Genomic DNA, 17,612 nt, shown 5'->3' with positions numbered 1-17,612 from the left:
GGTACTGCACATCACAAGGTTCAAGTTAAATATGAAACATTGATTCTAACAGCAGCCACCCATGAAAACCTTTTGACATTTTCTGCAAGAGTTCTTATTTGCAATATTAAATAGACCACAGCAATCAGTATATATATATATCTGTATATATACATCAGTATATAGATCTGTATATATACAATCAGTATACATATCAATATATCATACTCACCTGGTGGTATGATATATTGACTTGTCATAAGATAAAATAAAATAAATTTTTAAAAAAGAGCACTTTGACACTGCTGCTCAGTTACACAGGTGTCAACGTTCCTGATCTGGGATCAGTTGCACAATATGTCAAAGCACCAGTGAATCCAGTGCACCTACCCAAATACACAACTGTTTAAGGATGTGTAAAATCAAATTCTAAATGACAAGCCACCATACACAAGAAGAGTTGGCAAACTAACCGCACAGCACAGTGTAAATACCACAAGGCTGAAGTTACCAACGTTCTAAAGATCTGCTCCTCATCTATTTGAAAAACGTATTTATAACTGATTTTATAGATCTGAGACCAAGCAAATAACAATACAGGACCCAACACCAGCAAAAACATTTCCAGATCTTTTGCAAAAAGCTTTTTTTCTTAAAAACAAATGAAATGCGGGGGGCAGGGGGGATATCTTACAGGTCTTGCTGATTGCCACTGGCAATTTTCAGCTTCCAAAGGAGTATACAAGTGACTGATCACAGCTTTAAATTGCTGGTTTAAAACTAAGATGCAGATAAACTTACCTCAAAGTTACTTAGCAATGCAGCATTTGCATCTTTCCTGAAAGGAAAAAAAAACCAATTATTTGTGTTCAAATGAAACTGTTTAAAGTTTTCCTCTGCTGAGTCGCACAGACTCTAAAAGAACAGACATTATTTTCATAAAGTTAAAAAAGCCCAAAACACCCAAGAAATCTGGTTTTGGTGACTGTACAATTACCAAGCTATTGCCACCGCTGGAAAATATTTTTCCATATTGTTAATAGAATTATTACATAAATATAATACAGTTTATTTTGCACTAAAACCAAATAGCCTTGCTACTTCCTTGAAAAAAAAAAGGTCTCTAGTTCTATTTGAACAAAGTCTAACGGGAAAAATAATTCAGATTATACACACTATTTATTTATTAGTCAAGAGCTCAAGAGCATGGAAAGAGAAAATACAGTGACTAATTTAGTACCATGTACATATGTGTGCATATAGGTATGGCACTATATTTACACATACTGTACAGAGTTAAAAAAACCCAACAACGTTATTACATTTCTTCTTTATTTATTCTTTGAATCTTTATGTGCCTACTCCTTTATTAGCAGGGCAAGGCTGAGAGCTTCCCATTTTCCACCAGTCAAACAATTCCCCACTAACTCTGGCCCAATTATGCAAGAATTCTTATCTATTGCTGGAAGGCTGAATGCACTGAGTCAAGTACATATTTAGACTAATCGTGCCTCTATTACTTCTGGATATTGTAATTTTATATTTGTAAATTAAAAGAAGTGAGAAAACCTGACGCAGAACATCCTATATTCCCTGAACAACACATTCTGCTGAGCAGTCAGTAGCCACAACAACAGAAAGTTTCCATACAAAAGGAAAAAAAGGCCTTTCTCAGGTCTGCACAGCAGCTTATGAAAAAAAAAAGAAAAAAAGGTACAATGTATTGTTAAGCACCATCAACTGTTTGAATAGAACTGTCACGTTCATCACTTTCAAACAAGTTAAATGCATCCACAAACTTCCACAGGTTCTATCATTGTTTTTAAATGAAAAGGACCTTCTAAAATACGCTGAGATGAACTTCAACTTCCATTTCGCTGACTCGAGTGAAACTTCAGCAAGTGAGCTCACGCACGCATTAGTTTTCATTCATGTTTTACAAACCATATAGCTTTTGTTGTTAGGTAAATGCAATTCTTCAGAATGTTTGCATTCAGCCTATCGCTACAGAAATCCCTATGGATCAAAGACACTCTTTGTTAGGAATAATTATGCCATAGAAAAATTATATATGGAATTACTCAGTTAAAGAAGTGAAAGGGTCATATAGAGTATATACATTACTGTGCAAATGAGCCTGTGAAATCTATCTGAAGTTAAATAATTTAAGACAATTGCTTCCTTTTTAATTCAAAACCACTTTGCTGTTACAAGAAAAAAGAATTATTTTTCTGAACTGTGGATAGCATGAGTGAGTCAGCCTCAAATCTTCAACAATTCTTCTTGTGGTGAAATAGCAGAATCATAAACTGATAAACAAGGCCAGTTTCAAAAACTTCTGCAGAACTAATTAAGCAGAAGTACAATTTTCTTCAGTCCTAAGTCTCATAAAACAACTATCAACTTTGCATTCAGAAAGCAGTAAGTTATAAATAATGAATTCTAATGTCTACTTTTAAATATTCAACTGAACAGTATGCTTCATTTTTATGAGATTAAGTCTTAAGCAGAAAGGAAAAAAATGTCATGTTAACACCAAATGTATAAACACTTTTAAAAGTCTTTAAATAGGTAATATTTGCCCCAATTTTAGTCCAAACCAGAATATTGAGAAGGGTTTTCTGCATACATCAAAAATATCTTAGTACATGGCATTAGACCTCTAAAAATACCACTGACACTTCATGCACGTCATGTTTTTAAATCTACTTCTTAAAATACATTGCATATTTAAACCACAATGTTTTCTGGAGGGTGTTTTTCTCTAGTAACATGGTAAGAACTTAAGAGAGGTTTTCCTAGCTGCCAGAGCTTCCCTCTATGAAGGCCATCAGGCAGGAGGCAAAAAATGAGGAAGATCAAATTCCAACAGTAATTCAAGTGCAAAATGGACTAAGTTGTTCCATTCCAATGCAAGGGACACTCACCCACAGCTCAGGACTTCAGCCCCAGGTGTCCTACCTCTGATGCACCTTCCTATTGGTACTAAAAGAGGTAGCACCAGTAAAATAAGTTTGGCTACTCAAGGAAGAAAGAAAAAACAAGTGGATGTGTAAGCAGTGTCACAGCCTTACTATTAATGGTGCATTACAGCCTTGCTATTAATGGTATAAAAAGCATCTTTCTCAGCAGGGCAAGTCCCATCCTTCCCCACATGCAACAGCAAGTTTCAACCTGTGCATGTTTCACAGCATTTTTCAGTGTACAACAGCAAGAACAAGTCTTCTCCCTGCAGGCTGCTACTCAAGTTAAAGCTAATGTAATACAAACCGGTATTTCAATGAATTTCTTATTTGTTATCTACTTTTGATTTTTAGGAATGGAAGATTTAATTGTAACAGTATGGAAAATTTAATGATAATAAAGAATCCATGCATAATATGAACTGCAGTAGCTCTGCTGACTTATGGTGGATGCCAACATACATCCCAAAGGACTTGCATCCTCCATGACCCCATTCATTAGAAACCAGCTCCACGTATACATCTATAACTACACAATGTAGTGAGCTCCACAGAACTCATGAGTTTCTAAGCTTGAAAATAGGTCAAATCCTATTGTTTTGTGCGCAAGTGACGCTAACAAGACAGAAACACGTACAGTGCTGTCAGCATAGGAAGGCAAAAAACCTTGCTGCCCAGGACAGCAGGCTGGAGGCTGGCTGCTGTAACTGCCCCCAGTTATCGGCTAGCCAAAATTTTGAGTCACCTCTTGTGTTTGCAATTGCTGGCGCACACCTGTTAGGTTTTCTCCTTCTCCAACATATTCAGCTCCTGCAACTCCAAGTTGTCTACCTGATGCTCACAGGAATAGCTCTCTCCAGGAGCTGCAGTGGAGGATTCATGTCCCCTCTCCCAGGGCAGGTCAGAGGAGGGAGCAGGAGGAGACAGGAGGGCAGGGGAGATGGGGAGGCAGAGCCAAAAAGGTTGTTTTGCCCAAACAAACAGATGCTTCAGCAGGATTTTTAAAGCAAACAAACAAACCCCCCAGTTTCTCATCAGAATGCCTGAACACATTGCTGGTTGTAAGGGTGTTAAAGGCCCAATACACCCCACAAACAGATATACCTTCCCCCCCAGGCACACACGGCAGGCAGGCCCATATAGATATACCTTCCCCAAGCACATATGCCAAGCAGGCCCATATAGATATACCTCCCCAAGCACATATGTCAGACAGGCCCATATATTTATAACCCCCCCGCAGCAACACACGGCAGCAGGGCCATATATCTACCCTTCCAGCAACATACGGCAGGCAGGGCCATATAGATATACCCCCCCGCAGGCCGGGCCATACACATGCAGCCGCACACACACCACGGGCAGGCGCACATCGATGTGCCCCAGCACCCCCCGGCCCTGGAGCCCCCGCTGCCGCCGCTCCTTACACCTCCATCTTGTCCGCCGCCTCGCTGGGGGGCTCCCCCTCACCGGCCGCCACTAACGGCCCGCCCGGCCACGGCGAGGGGAGCGCGGGGGAGGCCGGGCTGAGCTGAAGGAGGTTTCGGCGGCCGGGACGGAAGCGGAAAAGGAAGGAGAAACGCAGCGTAGTGATTAAAAAAAAAAAAAAAAAAATCAGCTGCATTGGCCGGGAATCGAACCCGGGCCTCCCGCGTGGCAGGCGAGAATTCTACCACTGAACCACCAATGCTGTAGCTGACGATGGGTTCCCCGCCCCCTCGGTTGTAACCACTGTGGGCAGAAAAGTACGAGAAAGTTTCCGTGGGGCACCGTGTGTTCTGCAACCCTGCTCCGATTCTGACAATTAGCCACTGTTAAGTATGACAAGGGGAAAATAGTATCGTAGAGGTCCTCGAAAATCAAAGCTGTAGTCATCTGCAAACAGAATACTGTAAGGCTGAACTAGTTTTATAATTCTCCTATTGTCTTTTAAAGCACCTGTACATGATCTTACAAAGTTCATCACCATCACATATCTTTTCCTACCATCGCTGTGATTCTTTCCTATGAATCTATGTGCTGTTAAGTTTTGCGAGAGCCCTTTTCATTCTGATGAAATCTGAAGATGCTTCATTGAGTGCAAATAGCTGAAAATCCTATCAGCTACAGCAAGGAAATTTGGCTCAGAAACTGAGAGCCCAGGAAACATTAATTACTTGATTTGGCCATTAACTTTCAGGCAAAAGTTTATATGCAAAACCACCACCACTCACTCCCTAAGGAGTCCCATACACATAGACTTGCTCATTTGCAGCAGGGCTGTTCTAAGATCAATCAAGGGAACCAAACGGGTCAGACTTGAGCTCACAACCTCCATCCTGCAATACTAGCACAAAATCCACCAGCTGCTTTCCTTTCCAGGCTCAAGCCAGAGGAACGTCCACTCCCACTTTTGGGACTTTGCTTCTCCTTGAAGTATTGCAAATCCTAAGTCAACTCTGAATAACGTGAGCAAACTGCAGCACTTCAGGATCAGTCTTCATGCCAGGACAATGGGCAAGAAAGAACTCCCAGCTCTCCAGGAACCATCGTCATCAGATACCTAAGTGTTAGGCGAAGTTTAAAAGCCAACTGCAAAGCTTTTCCAGACCTTTTCAGTTGAAAACCCCTAGAAAAGTTTCAGTGGACATGTGGAACCCATCGCATACAGATTGTAGGACAGATACAAATTCATTTATACTCCAGAATCATTTGTCATGAGTCCTACAGAAAAAGAGCCAGGAGAAAGGTCTTCAAACTGCAGACTGAAAGCCGTTGGTCTGACTCAGTGGATAGGATGCAATGGATGCTCTCCTTTTTCATGCCAGGATTAACTGACCTTGTAAGTTGGCCAAAACCGGCACAGTAAATGCTCTGTAACTTCTCTGCCATGTTTCAAACCCCGCACATGAAACTGCCTGTACACCAGCTCCCAGCAAGGTTAAAGGGAAAAAAAGAAGGGAAAGGATGTCAGCTCCCATTTGAAAATACAGTATTTCCACACTGTCACATTTCAGAGTTTTGTTCCAGAAATCTACTAATCCTTGCCTGCCTCTCATCACTCTCTTTAGATATGGGTTCAGAAGCTTCAGCATATTAATTTTATTTCTCCTTCGCATCTCCTCTTTATATCTCCCCCCAACAGCACTTTATGATCTTTATTTTCAAAATTTCATTCCAGACCTTTGCTGATACATCTTTTACAATCCATGATGATGATGCCTGATACCAGCAGCTGGGATGAACAAGTGTAATGCCTCTCTCAACAGCTTGCAATTTTTCTTCTAATGTTCTTCCTAAGTATTTTCCAATGGAGACATATAGCCTGTGAGGGTGTAAATACATATATGGACCAGCTACAGGTCCACTGACATCACGCAAGAGAGAAGAATATCTAAGAGAGAACTCATTACCCTTACATATAACTTTTCAGGAGATGAGGTGATTGGCTCCCTTCACTAACAGTTTTTAATGCTGCACTTTAGGTGTTAGACAGTTATGCTACACCATCCATAGGGAATGCAGACATAGGTTTTTCTAAATGTGCTTAGCATGTCAACATTTTAAGCATTGGCTTGTGATTGTTACCACTAAGGCTTGGTGAGAGAGGGGCCTCGGTATTAACTATTGAAAGCAGGGGGCCTAATAATTGCTATTGAAAGCAGATCTGCAGGGTATTTGTATTCTTTGTCATGAAAGATGTTTACTGTATTCAGCATTTCGCTGATCACCGTATGGTGTCTTTTTTTCTTTTACATTCAAAATTCATTAAACAAAGTTGGGAGTTTTTTTAACAAAAAATGTCAGCACTGCTTCACATCAGTCTAGCTGACAGTGCATTTCACTAGCACTTTCAGACCACAGAACTTTTTTCTTTTTCTAAACCAAAATCACAGTTAAAAAGCAGTGTTTTCAAAAAAGGTGCACTGTAGCAGTTTATGCTACCATTTTTCTTCACCGGACTCAGTTATGAAAATTAGCCCTATTATGAAAAGTGTATTTCTAGAAAACACTAAAGCACTCCCTCAGAGCTGCACTGCCCAAGTGTTGCACTCTTTCAAAAAAAAAATACACTCTAAAATAAATAGTAAGGATGTGACTGATGATGAAAGCAAGCAAAAAATAAAGTTCAAATCTCTGAGGACATCAAAATATATTTAATTAACCTTCTCCATCCTTCAAAATGGGCAATTTACTCTCTAGTACTATTTCACTGAATGTCAGCTTAGAAAAGGGTGTGACTGGGAATATTAATGTATGAACGATGTGCCATTCCCCACACCAGAAGGGAAAAATAAATGGAAGACCTCTCTCTCAGACATTCCTCGGTATTTAACTGTGGGATGGGGGTTTTGGGGGTTAATCTTTGTATTTCACTAAACAAATAAAATACTGAAAGAAGATGATAGGAGAAGGAGAGCCATGTAGAACAGAACAAGTAGAGAAGATAGTAATAAGAATATATTTGTGTGCATTAGAAAACATGTTTTGCAATGCTGTTTCACTGTTTTCCCCTCAAAAAAGTTCAGCTTTCCACATCCAAGCATCTTCAAAAGATCCTATTTCTTCAATGTTCATTTTCACATTAATGACTTCTGCTTGGATTTACAGTTTCACTTCCATGTCCATGTTTATTACAAAAATATTACTCTATATTCTACACTGGCTTATTATATAGAAAAGATAGTTATTGCCTGTTTCATATGAAAATGGGTAAAGGGAGAATTAATTGTCTCCTAGATATAAACTGGGACAGGGTTTGTGCACTAAAAGAAAACTAATCCTTATGAAGTTTGCTAAACACACAGTGTTACTGCTGACAGATCCCACATGAAAGCACATGTCCTTGCCACATGTAATATCAGACATAAATTAATAAGATCTTATAGACATAGATTCACTCCAGTTATAAATTCAGTGCTTACTATTTTCCTAACACATCAGCAATCTCCTCTCAAAGCCCAAAGTAAGGATAAAGACACTCCTAAAGGGTGAACAAGACAAGAAAAGCAGTAAAAATCAGGGATTTCACAGTAGGAAGGATCATAATCACAAAATGATCAAGCACTGATTTCTAGTGTGAATGTCCTGGTGCAAGAAAGGAAAAGGATATAAGTTGCAGAACTGAAAGAACAGTAGAAAAGAACAAGAGGGTCAGTTAAAGGGAAGAAAATAACCCACTAAAATGTGGACAAGAAGGTTGTAATGTTTCCTGAGCTCTGTGAAAGGTTTGGACCATGCAGATGGAAAAATATTATACTGTATTAGCACACTCAGTAAGGCAAGTGTTCTCGCATTCAGCTTTCCGTGGAGTGGCTGCAGAAAAGTGCTGTGTCTGAGGAGTTAATGAGAAATTGGTGCTGAGCCTTGGTTTTCCAGGTTGCTGCTCCCAAAGCTCTCTTGTAATTTAAATAGGTTCTTTACTTCCGTGATATTTAGGGTTTGATGAGTCTAAGATATCGGCTATTTGCCAAGGCTGCAGTGCACAACCTCACACCCCACAGCCACAGTCTGAGGCTCACAGGAGCCTCTTGGCAAGAGTAACTCCATGCAACGGGTGACAGCCGGGAAGCCCCGAAGCTGGAGCCACAGTGTCCTTACAAGTGGGATGAAAAGTCTCATCCACACAGAAACGGGAAAGAGAAACTAATTCTCATCTCTTTTTATTCTTGTGTTTGTTGGGGTGGCAATGGGGATGGGGCAATAATGATCCAGCCATCATATCAATTACCTTCATATCAACAGCTGCTCATTAGAGGGGTATGACAGAGTGATGCGGCTCCTTCAGTACAGGGATATTCCCAGAAATGGAGCTGACCTGTCCACACACAAGACCCTCCGGCACTGCAGGAACACTGCCTACAGCTACACCAATAATTTCACTTACAAGCAAGATTAGATCATCTCTCCCGACCCTCCTCCTTGCAGCGACCCTGCCGCCAAAGAAACTTCTCTCCCTGACTCGCTAATCGTGCGCTGGGAGAGCAGGGGCCGGAGAGGGGTGGGAAGGGCGAAGGGGGCTGAAGGGGGGGACCGGATCGGGGCCGGCCCCGGGGACACCCCGCCCCGCCAGGGCGGGACGAGCCGCCAGCCCCGCGCCGGGGCGTGTAAAAGCGGGGCGGCGGAGCCAGGGAGCAGCGAGCGACCAGCCGGGGCTGCGCTGCGGAGCAGGTGAGCGGGGCCGGCCGGGCACCGGGGACCCCCTCCGGCACCGGGGACCCCCTCCGGCACCGAGGCAGAGCCTCACCTCACCTCACCTCGCTGTTCCGCAGGTTGCACCAGTTGCCGGGATCGCTGCCCAAACAAGCAAAACGTCGTCCGAAATGGCAGCCGAGGTGAGGGTGAACTTTGCTTCTCCGGTGGGGTGGTCTCGGGGTGTTCCGGTAAACGCGAGCTCAACAGCGTGATAACCCCAGCGCTGCAACCTGCCACACTCATTCGGGTGCTTCTCTACTTGATTTGTTTTCCTGGGTTGTAAATGGAGAAGGGGACAGCAAAGGTATTTGCTGCAATAGTTCCGACGACCCACCTCTGTCTGATTCTGCCGAAAAGCCACAGCAGTGAAGATACACTTAGATCCCGCTCCCCATCCAAGCCCCGCCCCCCCGCACCGGCCGCTCACACCCCAGCCCCTCTGCCATCCACCCCAGGGGACCAGTTTCCCAGCGAGGAGCTGCAAAGCTTGGCTTTTCCACCCCGATTTCTCTCCCCGAAGCTCCTACTGACCAACTTCCTTCCAAGCTCGACGCCCAGCACCCCATGCCTGCACCCCGAGCCGAGCAGGCTCTCCCAGCACGCCGGTTCCCATGGCCGGGGCCGGGGGCTGCTGGGGTTCCCGGGCGCGCACGGCCGGGCCGGCCGCTGTCCATGGTAGCCAGGCGGGTGGCCCGGCGGCGCGGCCTCCCAGCCCTTCTGGGGGGTCTTTGGGGCCGTGGGTTTTTTTTTCTTCCCTTCCATTTTACAAGAACATTTGTAATACGGAAAGGTACCCAGACCTCCCTTCCTGCAGTTGTACCTTAACCAGATTTATGCTAATTTTATGCCAAAGCTTGCAAGCACGTCATCGACTCCAGAGATGCTTCAAACTGTAACTTCTAACACTTCGTACTTACAGGAGCATTGTAGAGGATGTGGCTACTGCTGGCCCACAGCTCTTTGTCAGCTGAATATGTTCTTATAGTCTCCCTAAAAGATGAGGGTTTTAAAAATTATTATTTCAAGTAAAAGTAGATACTAGCTTTCACTACAACCCTGATTCCCTTACTTTTCTCCCCTATCAGGAGCCACTTATCAAAGAGCCAGTGATCAGCAGCTGCCTCAAAAGAGAGATCGATGCTGGTCTTTCTTGCCCTGATAATCATTTTCACAGACAGGACACAATTCCTGCAGAGCCCTCAAAGGTAAAATATCTTGGAGGATTCCTGAGACAGACCTCACCGCTCAAGGGCTAAATGCTAGTGACAGTGATGTGATATCCACCCCTAAAACTACCTGCCAAAGGTTCTGAAGTCCAGGGCTTTTCCGGTCAATGGTACACACTGAAAAAAACATTCCTGAGTACACCTGCAGTTTTACATGGACAAGGAGTGGGAAAGACATTATCTGTTTTTAGGGGATATATCGGTAAGCCTTTCAAACGTGACTCTTCATTACTTATAGGGGGATAAAATGCTGGGAGGAAGGTTTGTCGGAAGCACAGATCCAGTCATGGAGATGCTCAGCGCTTCCATTACCTATGATCAGAGACTGTCTGAAGTTGATATCCAGGGGAGCATGGCTTATGCCAAAGCCTTGGAGAAGGCTGGGATCCTATCTAAAACTGAGCTGGAGAAGATCCTGAGTGGCCTGGAAAAGGTATTTATTTCCTTCACAAACTGTCACGTGTGCTGGAATGAATGGCTCCTTATCTGACAGCATCTGTAGTAGCCTCCCTCAGCGGCTGTGCTAAAAACCAGCTTTCAATGTCCCCACATCCCACTCCTTAGAGCTAGGCATGTGCCCAGGTGCTTTCCTGGAAGGGAATGCTGTCCTAGACCATAGGCATGACAGGCCCACGTGTATTGCACTTGGTACTGTTGGAAACATTCTGGGCAGGGGATTGATACGCAAATCGCATCCGGCTAAAGGTACCGAAGCCCAAGAGCAGGATGTGAACCACTTGACAAGCCCCAGTGAGAGCCTGGAGCCCTGATGAGCACATTGTCAATGCTTGTTATGGCAGTGCTGGTGCCTCGGTCAGCGTGCTCAGGGTGACCTGCCCATCCATCCTCTTCAGACTGAACATGCACCAGGAATCGTTTCAGCATGAATTAGAAATATTCTTTTTCTGCTGGCACTTGGGGTCCTTTAGAGTCTGGCTGCCCGAGTTAGTAGGAAGCAATGCATAGCATTGTATAGGGGTGAAGAGAAGTCAGCAGCTAAGCACTTTTTTAAAATATCTGTTGTTCTTGCTCACCCACCATGGACAATGGTGACTCCATACAATGCTTGTATAGGAAAACCTTGATGGACAATGCTAAAGCATTCACTGACATGTCAGCTCACTTTTTGGTTGCAATGCTTAAATCCTCCTATAGCCATAACATTGCAGGATCACCATGGGTAGAGAGATGAATCCCATCAAGTGCAGTATAGATTATCAGGACAGAGCCAAGCAGCCAGCCTTGGCCTGAAAGAACAGGAATGCCAGAGCTTGTGCGAGACTTAACATTTTAACTTCCATTGGGATGGCAGAAGTTGTATTTACTGGGGACATTTACAGCTCCGCCCCGCCCCCCCCCCCCCCCCCCCCCCCCCAGCAGGGTAACTGTAGTGGCTGACCGGTGTTTCTGCTGATCTTTGTAGATCTCTGAGGAATGGTCGAAAGGAGTCTTTGTGGTGACCCAAACCGATGAGGATATCCACACTGCCAACGAACGCAGACTAAAGGTTTGGGCCCTCTAACCTCTTCTTCCCGTTCCTCTGCAGCTAGATTTGCCTGACATTAAGTGCATGTGCCTCTGCCCCACTGTGAAACGCCTCTGGACCTTGTGGCACCAAAACCCCAGGTGCACAATCAAGTGTCTCCAAGACCTCTTGAGTGGAAGAGGCACTGTACAAGCACAGAACCCAAACTTGCCCTTCCCCAGAAGAGATCCCATGGCTACTCACAGCATCCTGCAGCTGAGTCCCTTCCAGGCAGGGAGCAGGTCTGCTTGTGTGGAGTCTCCTGCTTAGAATATAGACACCGATAGAAATCCTCCTCTTGTCCTCAGGAGCTGATCGGAGACATAGCTGGAAAGCTGCACACTGGAAGAAGCAGGAATGATCAGGTGGGTACACAATCGTTCTTTTGTCTCCTTTGTACTCCTCCCCCTCTCACTTCAGGAGACCTCAGATCAGAATGGGCTTTGGCTCTCTTCCTGGAGAGCAAGGTTTAGTGACAGTACCACATCACAGCGACCAAATGAGGAGAGGAAGATGCACCTTCCCATCACACAGCACAAGAAGGGGTTTACCTTGCAGTAAAAGTGGCCAGTCGCTATGCATGTCACATTCTGCTTTGTCTAACTGTGGCCAACCACATACAGGTTGTGACTGACTTGAAGCTCTTCATGAAGAATTCCCTCTCTGTCATCTCCACTCACCTCCTGCAACTCATTAAGACCCTGGTGGAACGCGCTGCCATGTAAGTCCTTTTGCAAATCCACGGCCTTGGCCTTGCTGGGGCAGGAGACTTCTGGCCTTGCTCTTTCACTAGCAGCAATCAGGGCAGCAGCAGTCTCCTGTGGAGGAAGTACAGGCAGGCGGTGTGTGGTAGCACGGGGCTCCTCCACAGTCCACATCAGAGACCTGCCTCTTCCCCCAGTGCATTCTGGCAAAGGAGCTGAGGTTGGAGGTCTGCCCAACACTTCAGAAGGCACCAAATCCATCTGAAGGAGTGGGGAACTTGAGCGTGTTTCAAGTTGCTCTGTCTGAGGAAAGCTCTGCTAACTCCCTGTAGCTCTCCTCCTCCCAAACCACGCTCCCCAACGGTGGTGGAGCGGAGAATACTTGCCTGCCACAGAGGGATTACTGTACCAGGAGACTTTCCAGGGAGGCCTAGGGCAGACACCCACACTGGAAGATCGTGAGGCCTAAACCCAGTGTGCTTAGGTGGAAAGGTGAAAGGGAGAGGAAGAGCAAGAGCAACTTCCAAACACCACAGGCCAAAGATATTCTCCTTGCGACCTTGCCAGGAAACCCGGGGGTGTTCCTGCTATTGCCCTCTGTCTTGGCAGCTGCTGCTCACCTCCTTCTCTCCTTTCACATGCAGAGAAATTGATGTTATCTTGCCTGGCTACACCCACCTGCAGAAAGCTCAGCCCATCAGATGGAGCCAGTTCTTGCTCAGGTAACCAACCTTTCACTCTTGGCTGGAGGAAGCCTTCTCCACCCTCGGGGCCCTGCTCAGCTGGAGCCTACAAGAGGGAGCATCATCTTCTGAGGGGGCAGCCGGGGGTGGTGGCAAACCAGAGGTGACCCTGCCAACTGGAACAGGCACTCCCAAGCACTGGGTGGGCAGCGGAGGCTGACGCCCTGTATGTTCCAACCTTTGGCCACAGTTATACCTTAGCTAATAGGTGGAGAATCTTGTATGGATACCAGCTGTTCCACTTCAAAGGGCCTTAGTGCCTAGGCTCCATTTCAAGCCTCTTCTTATTCAAGAGGCAATCCCAGGCTCCAGGCATGGCAGCACACTTCTGGGGAAGGAAAGTGACATTTTCTGACTTCATGTGCTTCATCTGTCATGTCCTTTCCTAGCCATGCTGTTGCTCTGACCCGTGATTCTGAGCGCCTGGGAGAGATGAAGAAGAGGATCAATGTCTTGCCTTTGGGAAGGTAAAGTCCACTGGTTTTGTAATTACTGGGCCTTTCTTTGCTCTGCAAAATCTTCAGAGCAGCCTTCCTGGGTTCGTAGAACTCAGTTTTGGTTGGGATATGCAGATTATATTGATTGACTTCAGTTTCTTTTTTCCCTGGCAGCGGTGCTCTGGCTGGCAACCCACTGGAAATTGATAGAGAACTTCTGCGTAGTGGTAAATGTCTCCCTATGACTGAGTGGCATAGGGCTACTTCTAATATCTGGGAGGGAGGGAAGCATTGATACATGGCTCCCAATGGCACCGGAACACACTGTCTGGAGCAAAAGCCTTTCTTTCGTCAGGCTTTTCACTGCAATGAGACAGGGCAATGCCTATGATGTCTGAGCAGGAAAAGCCACGTCAGCTTCTCACTGGCTGCCTGGGCTAATAACAAAGACCCCAGGCAGTGTAGCCCTTAAGTACATCTGTATTCCTTGGACTACTCAAGGGCTCACAGTCACCTGCATTCTGGGGCAGCCTGATGCATTCAAGCTCCAGACACTCCAAGCCTGACCTCCTGTGTCCATCACCTTCCTTACAGAGCTGGACTTTGCTTCCATCAGCCTGAACAGCATGGACGCTGTTAGCGAGAGAGACTTTGTGGGTAAGCACAACTCAGTCATTTTGTCCCACTGGTTTTTTAGAAGCAGGCTTGAGTCTGAGACCTTCCCAGTTAACCTCCATTAACAAGGGGACTGAAATCCCTCACTAGGAAGTAATTGTACAGAAAATCTGCTCGTGTTTAAACTTCAGTCAGAGATCTCTGTGTTGTCAAGCAAACAAGAAAATTTTTCACCTTCTCATTTCCTGCCTTCTCTGCAGTGGAATTCCTCTCTGTTGCCACCCTGCTGATGATCCACCTTAGCAAGATGGCTGAAGATCTCATCATTTACAGTACCAGCGAGTTTGGCTTTCTGACCCTCTCTGATGCTTATAGGTAAATCTCTTCTCTCTGGGCAGACAGCCCTTCCCTCAGCCTCTCCTCCTCAGCTATCCCAGTCCTAGGAGAATGAGACAGTGGCTGGGGTCTCCCAGCTGCAGAAGGCTGACACAGCATTGAAAGGTTGGCAGAAAAGCAGCTGTAGGGTGAACACTCCCTCAGTAATGATCACTTATTTCTGATTCTGGTAACTCAGTCAAGTCTGCATTCACCAGACGCTCCTCCCCAGCAGCTGCTGGCAGAGGGAACTTCCTCCTCGGCTGGGAATGCCTGCCAAAGCCCTTCCTTGACTAGCCAGGCTTGCAATGCCAACAGACTCCTCATCTCTCAGGGTGGCACAGCCACAGCCCTCCCTCTCTGAGGTCACAGCAACACTTAAGCTGGCCTGCTGACACCATCTATGGAGCTGCCTGGGGGGAAGCCTCCTTTTTGCTTCCTCTTTGAGAGCTGGGACTGCGTGGTACCTCCAGACAAGACTGCAAAGCCAAAGGCTTTGCTATGGGAGACCTGAGAAACTCAGCACACCCCGTTCACTGCTTTCCTACGCTTTGCAGCCCTGTCCAGGAAAGGGGGACCTACACGTGGCTTTTGGAGGGCTGGGCCAGCATGTTGCATGACCTGTGTCTGTAGGGACTGGGGTCCTGCTCACTGTTACACTCCACACACCTTTCTTTCAGCACTGGCAGCAGCCTGATGCCTCAGAAGAAGAATCCTGATAGCCTGGAACTGATCCGCAGCAAAGCTGGACGAGTGTTTGGACGGGTGAGCCCGCTAAAGAAAGAAGCGGGATGGGGAAACTGCTCACACCATGGCTGAAGACTGTTCCTTCTTCATGCCTCTGTGTAAAGAAACGTGCCCAGTCTCAGCTCTTCACCTCCGCGGGGGCAATGTTGTTCTTCTCCTGTAACAAAGTGCCTCTCCCATTTCTCTCTGCAGTTGGCTGCTATTCTCATGGTCCTCAAAGGACTTCCAAGCACCTACAACAAGGATCTGCAGGTAAAACAGATGTCAGTTTTCACATCATGTCTCGCAGCAGACACAGCTCTGTTCTGCTCTTGAGCAGTCTTGCCACTACGTTTCCCTGCACAGACCCTGCTTGTGTGCAGGATGCTGAGAAAGGGGCTGAGGGGCAGCACGCTGCAGTTGACACCCCAGGCACGGCAGGAGCCCCTGGGATGACCAGCTTGCTCTGCTGGCTGGGCTGCTTGGGCTGTTGGGCTTTTGGGCTGCATCAGGTTGACTCACAGCAGTTTCCATCCCTGTGCTAATGTAGGAGGACAAGGAGGCTGTCTTTGATGTTGTGGACACCCTGAATGCTGTGCTCCAGGTTGCCACGGGAGTGATTTCTACCCTGCAGGTAAAGCTCCAGCCTCCCACTATTGAATAGGGTTGGGGCACACATTCTGTGAGTGGCACGGGTAAAAGAGCTCTGGACTGGTCCTAAGGTGAGGGCTCCTCACTGCCTCACCCACACTGCTTATTATGGTTCCCAATGTCAGCTAATGTGTCCCCAAGGTGGAACTGATGATAACGTCCCCCTTTGATCCTCCTTTCTGCAGATCAACAAGGAGAACATGGAGAAGGCACTGAGCCCTGAGATCCTGTCATCAGATCTGGCACTCTACTTGGTACATAAAGGAGTAAGTATCAGTGGGAGACTGGGAGCTGTGATTTCCTCGGATACGGAATACTGCTCAGCGAGGGCCTGAGATGAGGCCTTCTGTTCTGTCCCCAGGTGATGATCAGTCTGGGTCAACAAACCCGAAAGCTGGAAACCCATTCTTTACATGTATCCCAAGTAGTGGAACTGCTGCCGGGTGGACTTGATAGTAATTTACAGGTGGAGTTTTACCTCCTAAAGTCTCCCCTCTTCACATCCCAGAAAACCCGGATTCAGATTGTATTGTCCTAAGTGAAAACAAGCCAACCAAAAAAGAGAGCACATCCATTTTTTCCTTTGAAAAACACCCCAGTTGCCTGGCCACTGACTGCGGCCTCTGCTTCTCACTGCAGATGCCATTCAGACAAGCCCACGTTGCCTCTGGGAAGGCCGTCCACCTCGCCGAGTCTAAAGGCATGACCATCAATAATCTCACTCTGGATGACCTGAAGAGCATCAGGTTCGTATCACTGTTATTTTGCCATGACTTCCCTCAACAGGCAGGTATCAGCCTCCCTTTGCACAGGCCTCCTTGTGGTGCCCTTCCCCAAAATGCCCGGGCCAGACAGCACCCCAGAATCCTCCTGGCCTGAATGACAGTGCTGCTACTGCTGGGCCTGCAAGCACTGAAGGGGGATTGAACATCACTACCACTCAGCCCCAGCGGGGCATGGGCAGCAGCTATTGGGAGCGACTGGAAGGAACTCATGCCCTGACCTGGAGGCACCAGCCCTCCAGAAGTTTGGCTCCAGACTTCCTCAGGCTCCCCTTGGAGATGACCTTGTGCTCTGCCGCAGACAGCTCCTGGCAGGCACTAGAAGTGCAGAGGCAGGGTTGCAGGATGCCTTTCCCCTTGGAAAAAGGCTCCATCCCCACTCATGCACCCTCTCTGCAGGCAGCGAGCATGTAAAGCCAGGCAGCAGCACCCGAAGCTCCCCACTGACACCTCTTCTCTTTGCCTCCCCAGCCCCCTGTTTGGCAGCGACGTCGCCCAGGTCTTCAACGTAGTCAACAGTGTGGAGCAGTACACGGCCATGGGTGGTACCGCCAAGAGCAGCGTGACTGCCCAGATCGAGCAGCTGAGGGAGCTGCTGAAGAGGCTGAAGGAACAAGCTTAGAGTGTGGGGAGAGATCCCATGGATGCAGCATTGTGCCTATCACACTAATCTGGAGTTAATAAACACTGGGGTGTATGTAGTTCACTGAAA

The 17,612-nt window shown here is 46.7% G+C and overlaps 2 protein-coding genes and 1 non-coding gene across 4 annotated transcripts in view; 1 reads left to right on the top strand and 2 right to left on the bottom strand.

The window, feature by feature from the left end:
- LOC121097733 (CGRP receptor component) overlaps positions 1–4,517 on the bottom strand; it is a 33,605-nt gene extending 29,088 nt beyond the window's left edge. Inside the window, exons 1-2 of one of the 2 annotated variants that reach the window (XM_040614989.1) lie at positions 4,370–4,517; positions 781–817 (exon numbers count right to left, since the gene is read on the bottom strand). In XM_040614989.1, the coding sequence (XP_040470923.1) occupies positions 781–817; positions 4,370–4,377 (45 nt within the window). In that variant the 5' untranslated portion in view covers positions 4,378–4,517. Of the gene's footprint in view, positions 1–780; positions 818–4,298; positions 4,331–4,369 lie in introns of those variants that run through there. The other variant, XM_040614997.1, reaches the window with a different exon arrangement.
- A 44-nt stretch (positions 4,518–4,561) lies between these two features.
- Positions 4,562–4,632, bottom strand: TRNAG-GCC. Its single transcript has one exon. It is a non-coding gene; the product is annotated as a tRNA-Gly (tRNA).
- A 4,421-nt stretch (positions 4,633–9,053) lies between these two features.
- On the top strand, positions 9,054–17,612 carry LOC121097726 (argininosuccinate lyase). Its single transcript, XM_040614976.1, has 17 exons — positions 9,054–9,092; positions 9,194–9,256; positions 10,581–10,775; positions 11,766–11,849; positions 12,176–12,232; positions 12,491–12,588; positions 13,216–13,293; positions 13,704–13,781; positions 13,926–13,978; positions 14,346–14,408; positions 14,627–14,741; positions 15,422–15,506; positions 15,681–15,740; positions 16,018–16,101; positions 16,304–16,384; positions 16,758–16,864; positions 17,372–17,612. Exons 2-17 carry the CDS (start codon positions 9,245–9,247, stop codon positions 17,520–17,522), a joined length of 1,401 nt encoding a protein of 466 aa, XP_040470910.1. The 5' UTR covers positions 9,054–9,092; positions 9,194–9,244; the 3' UTR covers positions 17,523–17,612.

The sequence above is a fragment of the Falco naumanni genome, chromosome 1 (assembly GCF_017639655.2).
Source record: "Falco naumanni isolate bFalNau1 chromosome 1, bFalNau1.pat, whole genome shotgun sequence".
Classification (NCBI taxonomy): Eukaryota; Metazoa; Chordata; class Aves; order Falconiformes; family Falconidae; genus Falco; species Falco naumanni.
Note: the sequence above shows the minus strand (reverse complement) of the source record. Positions and strands in the feature narration are given on the sequence as shown.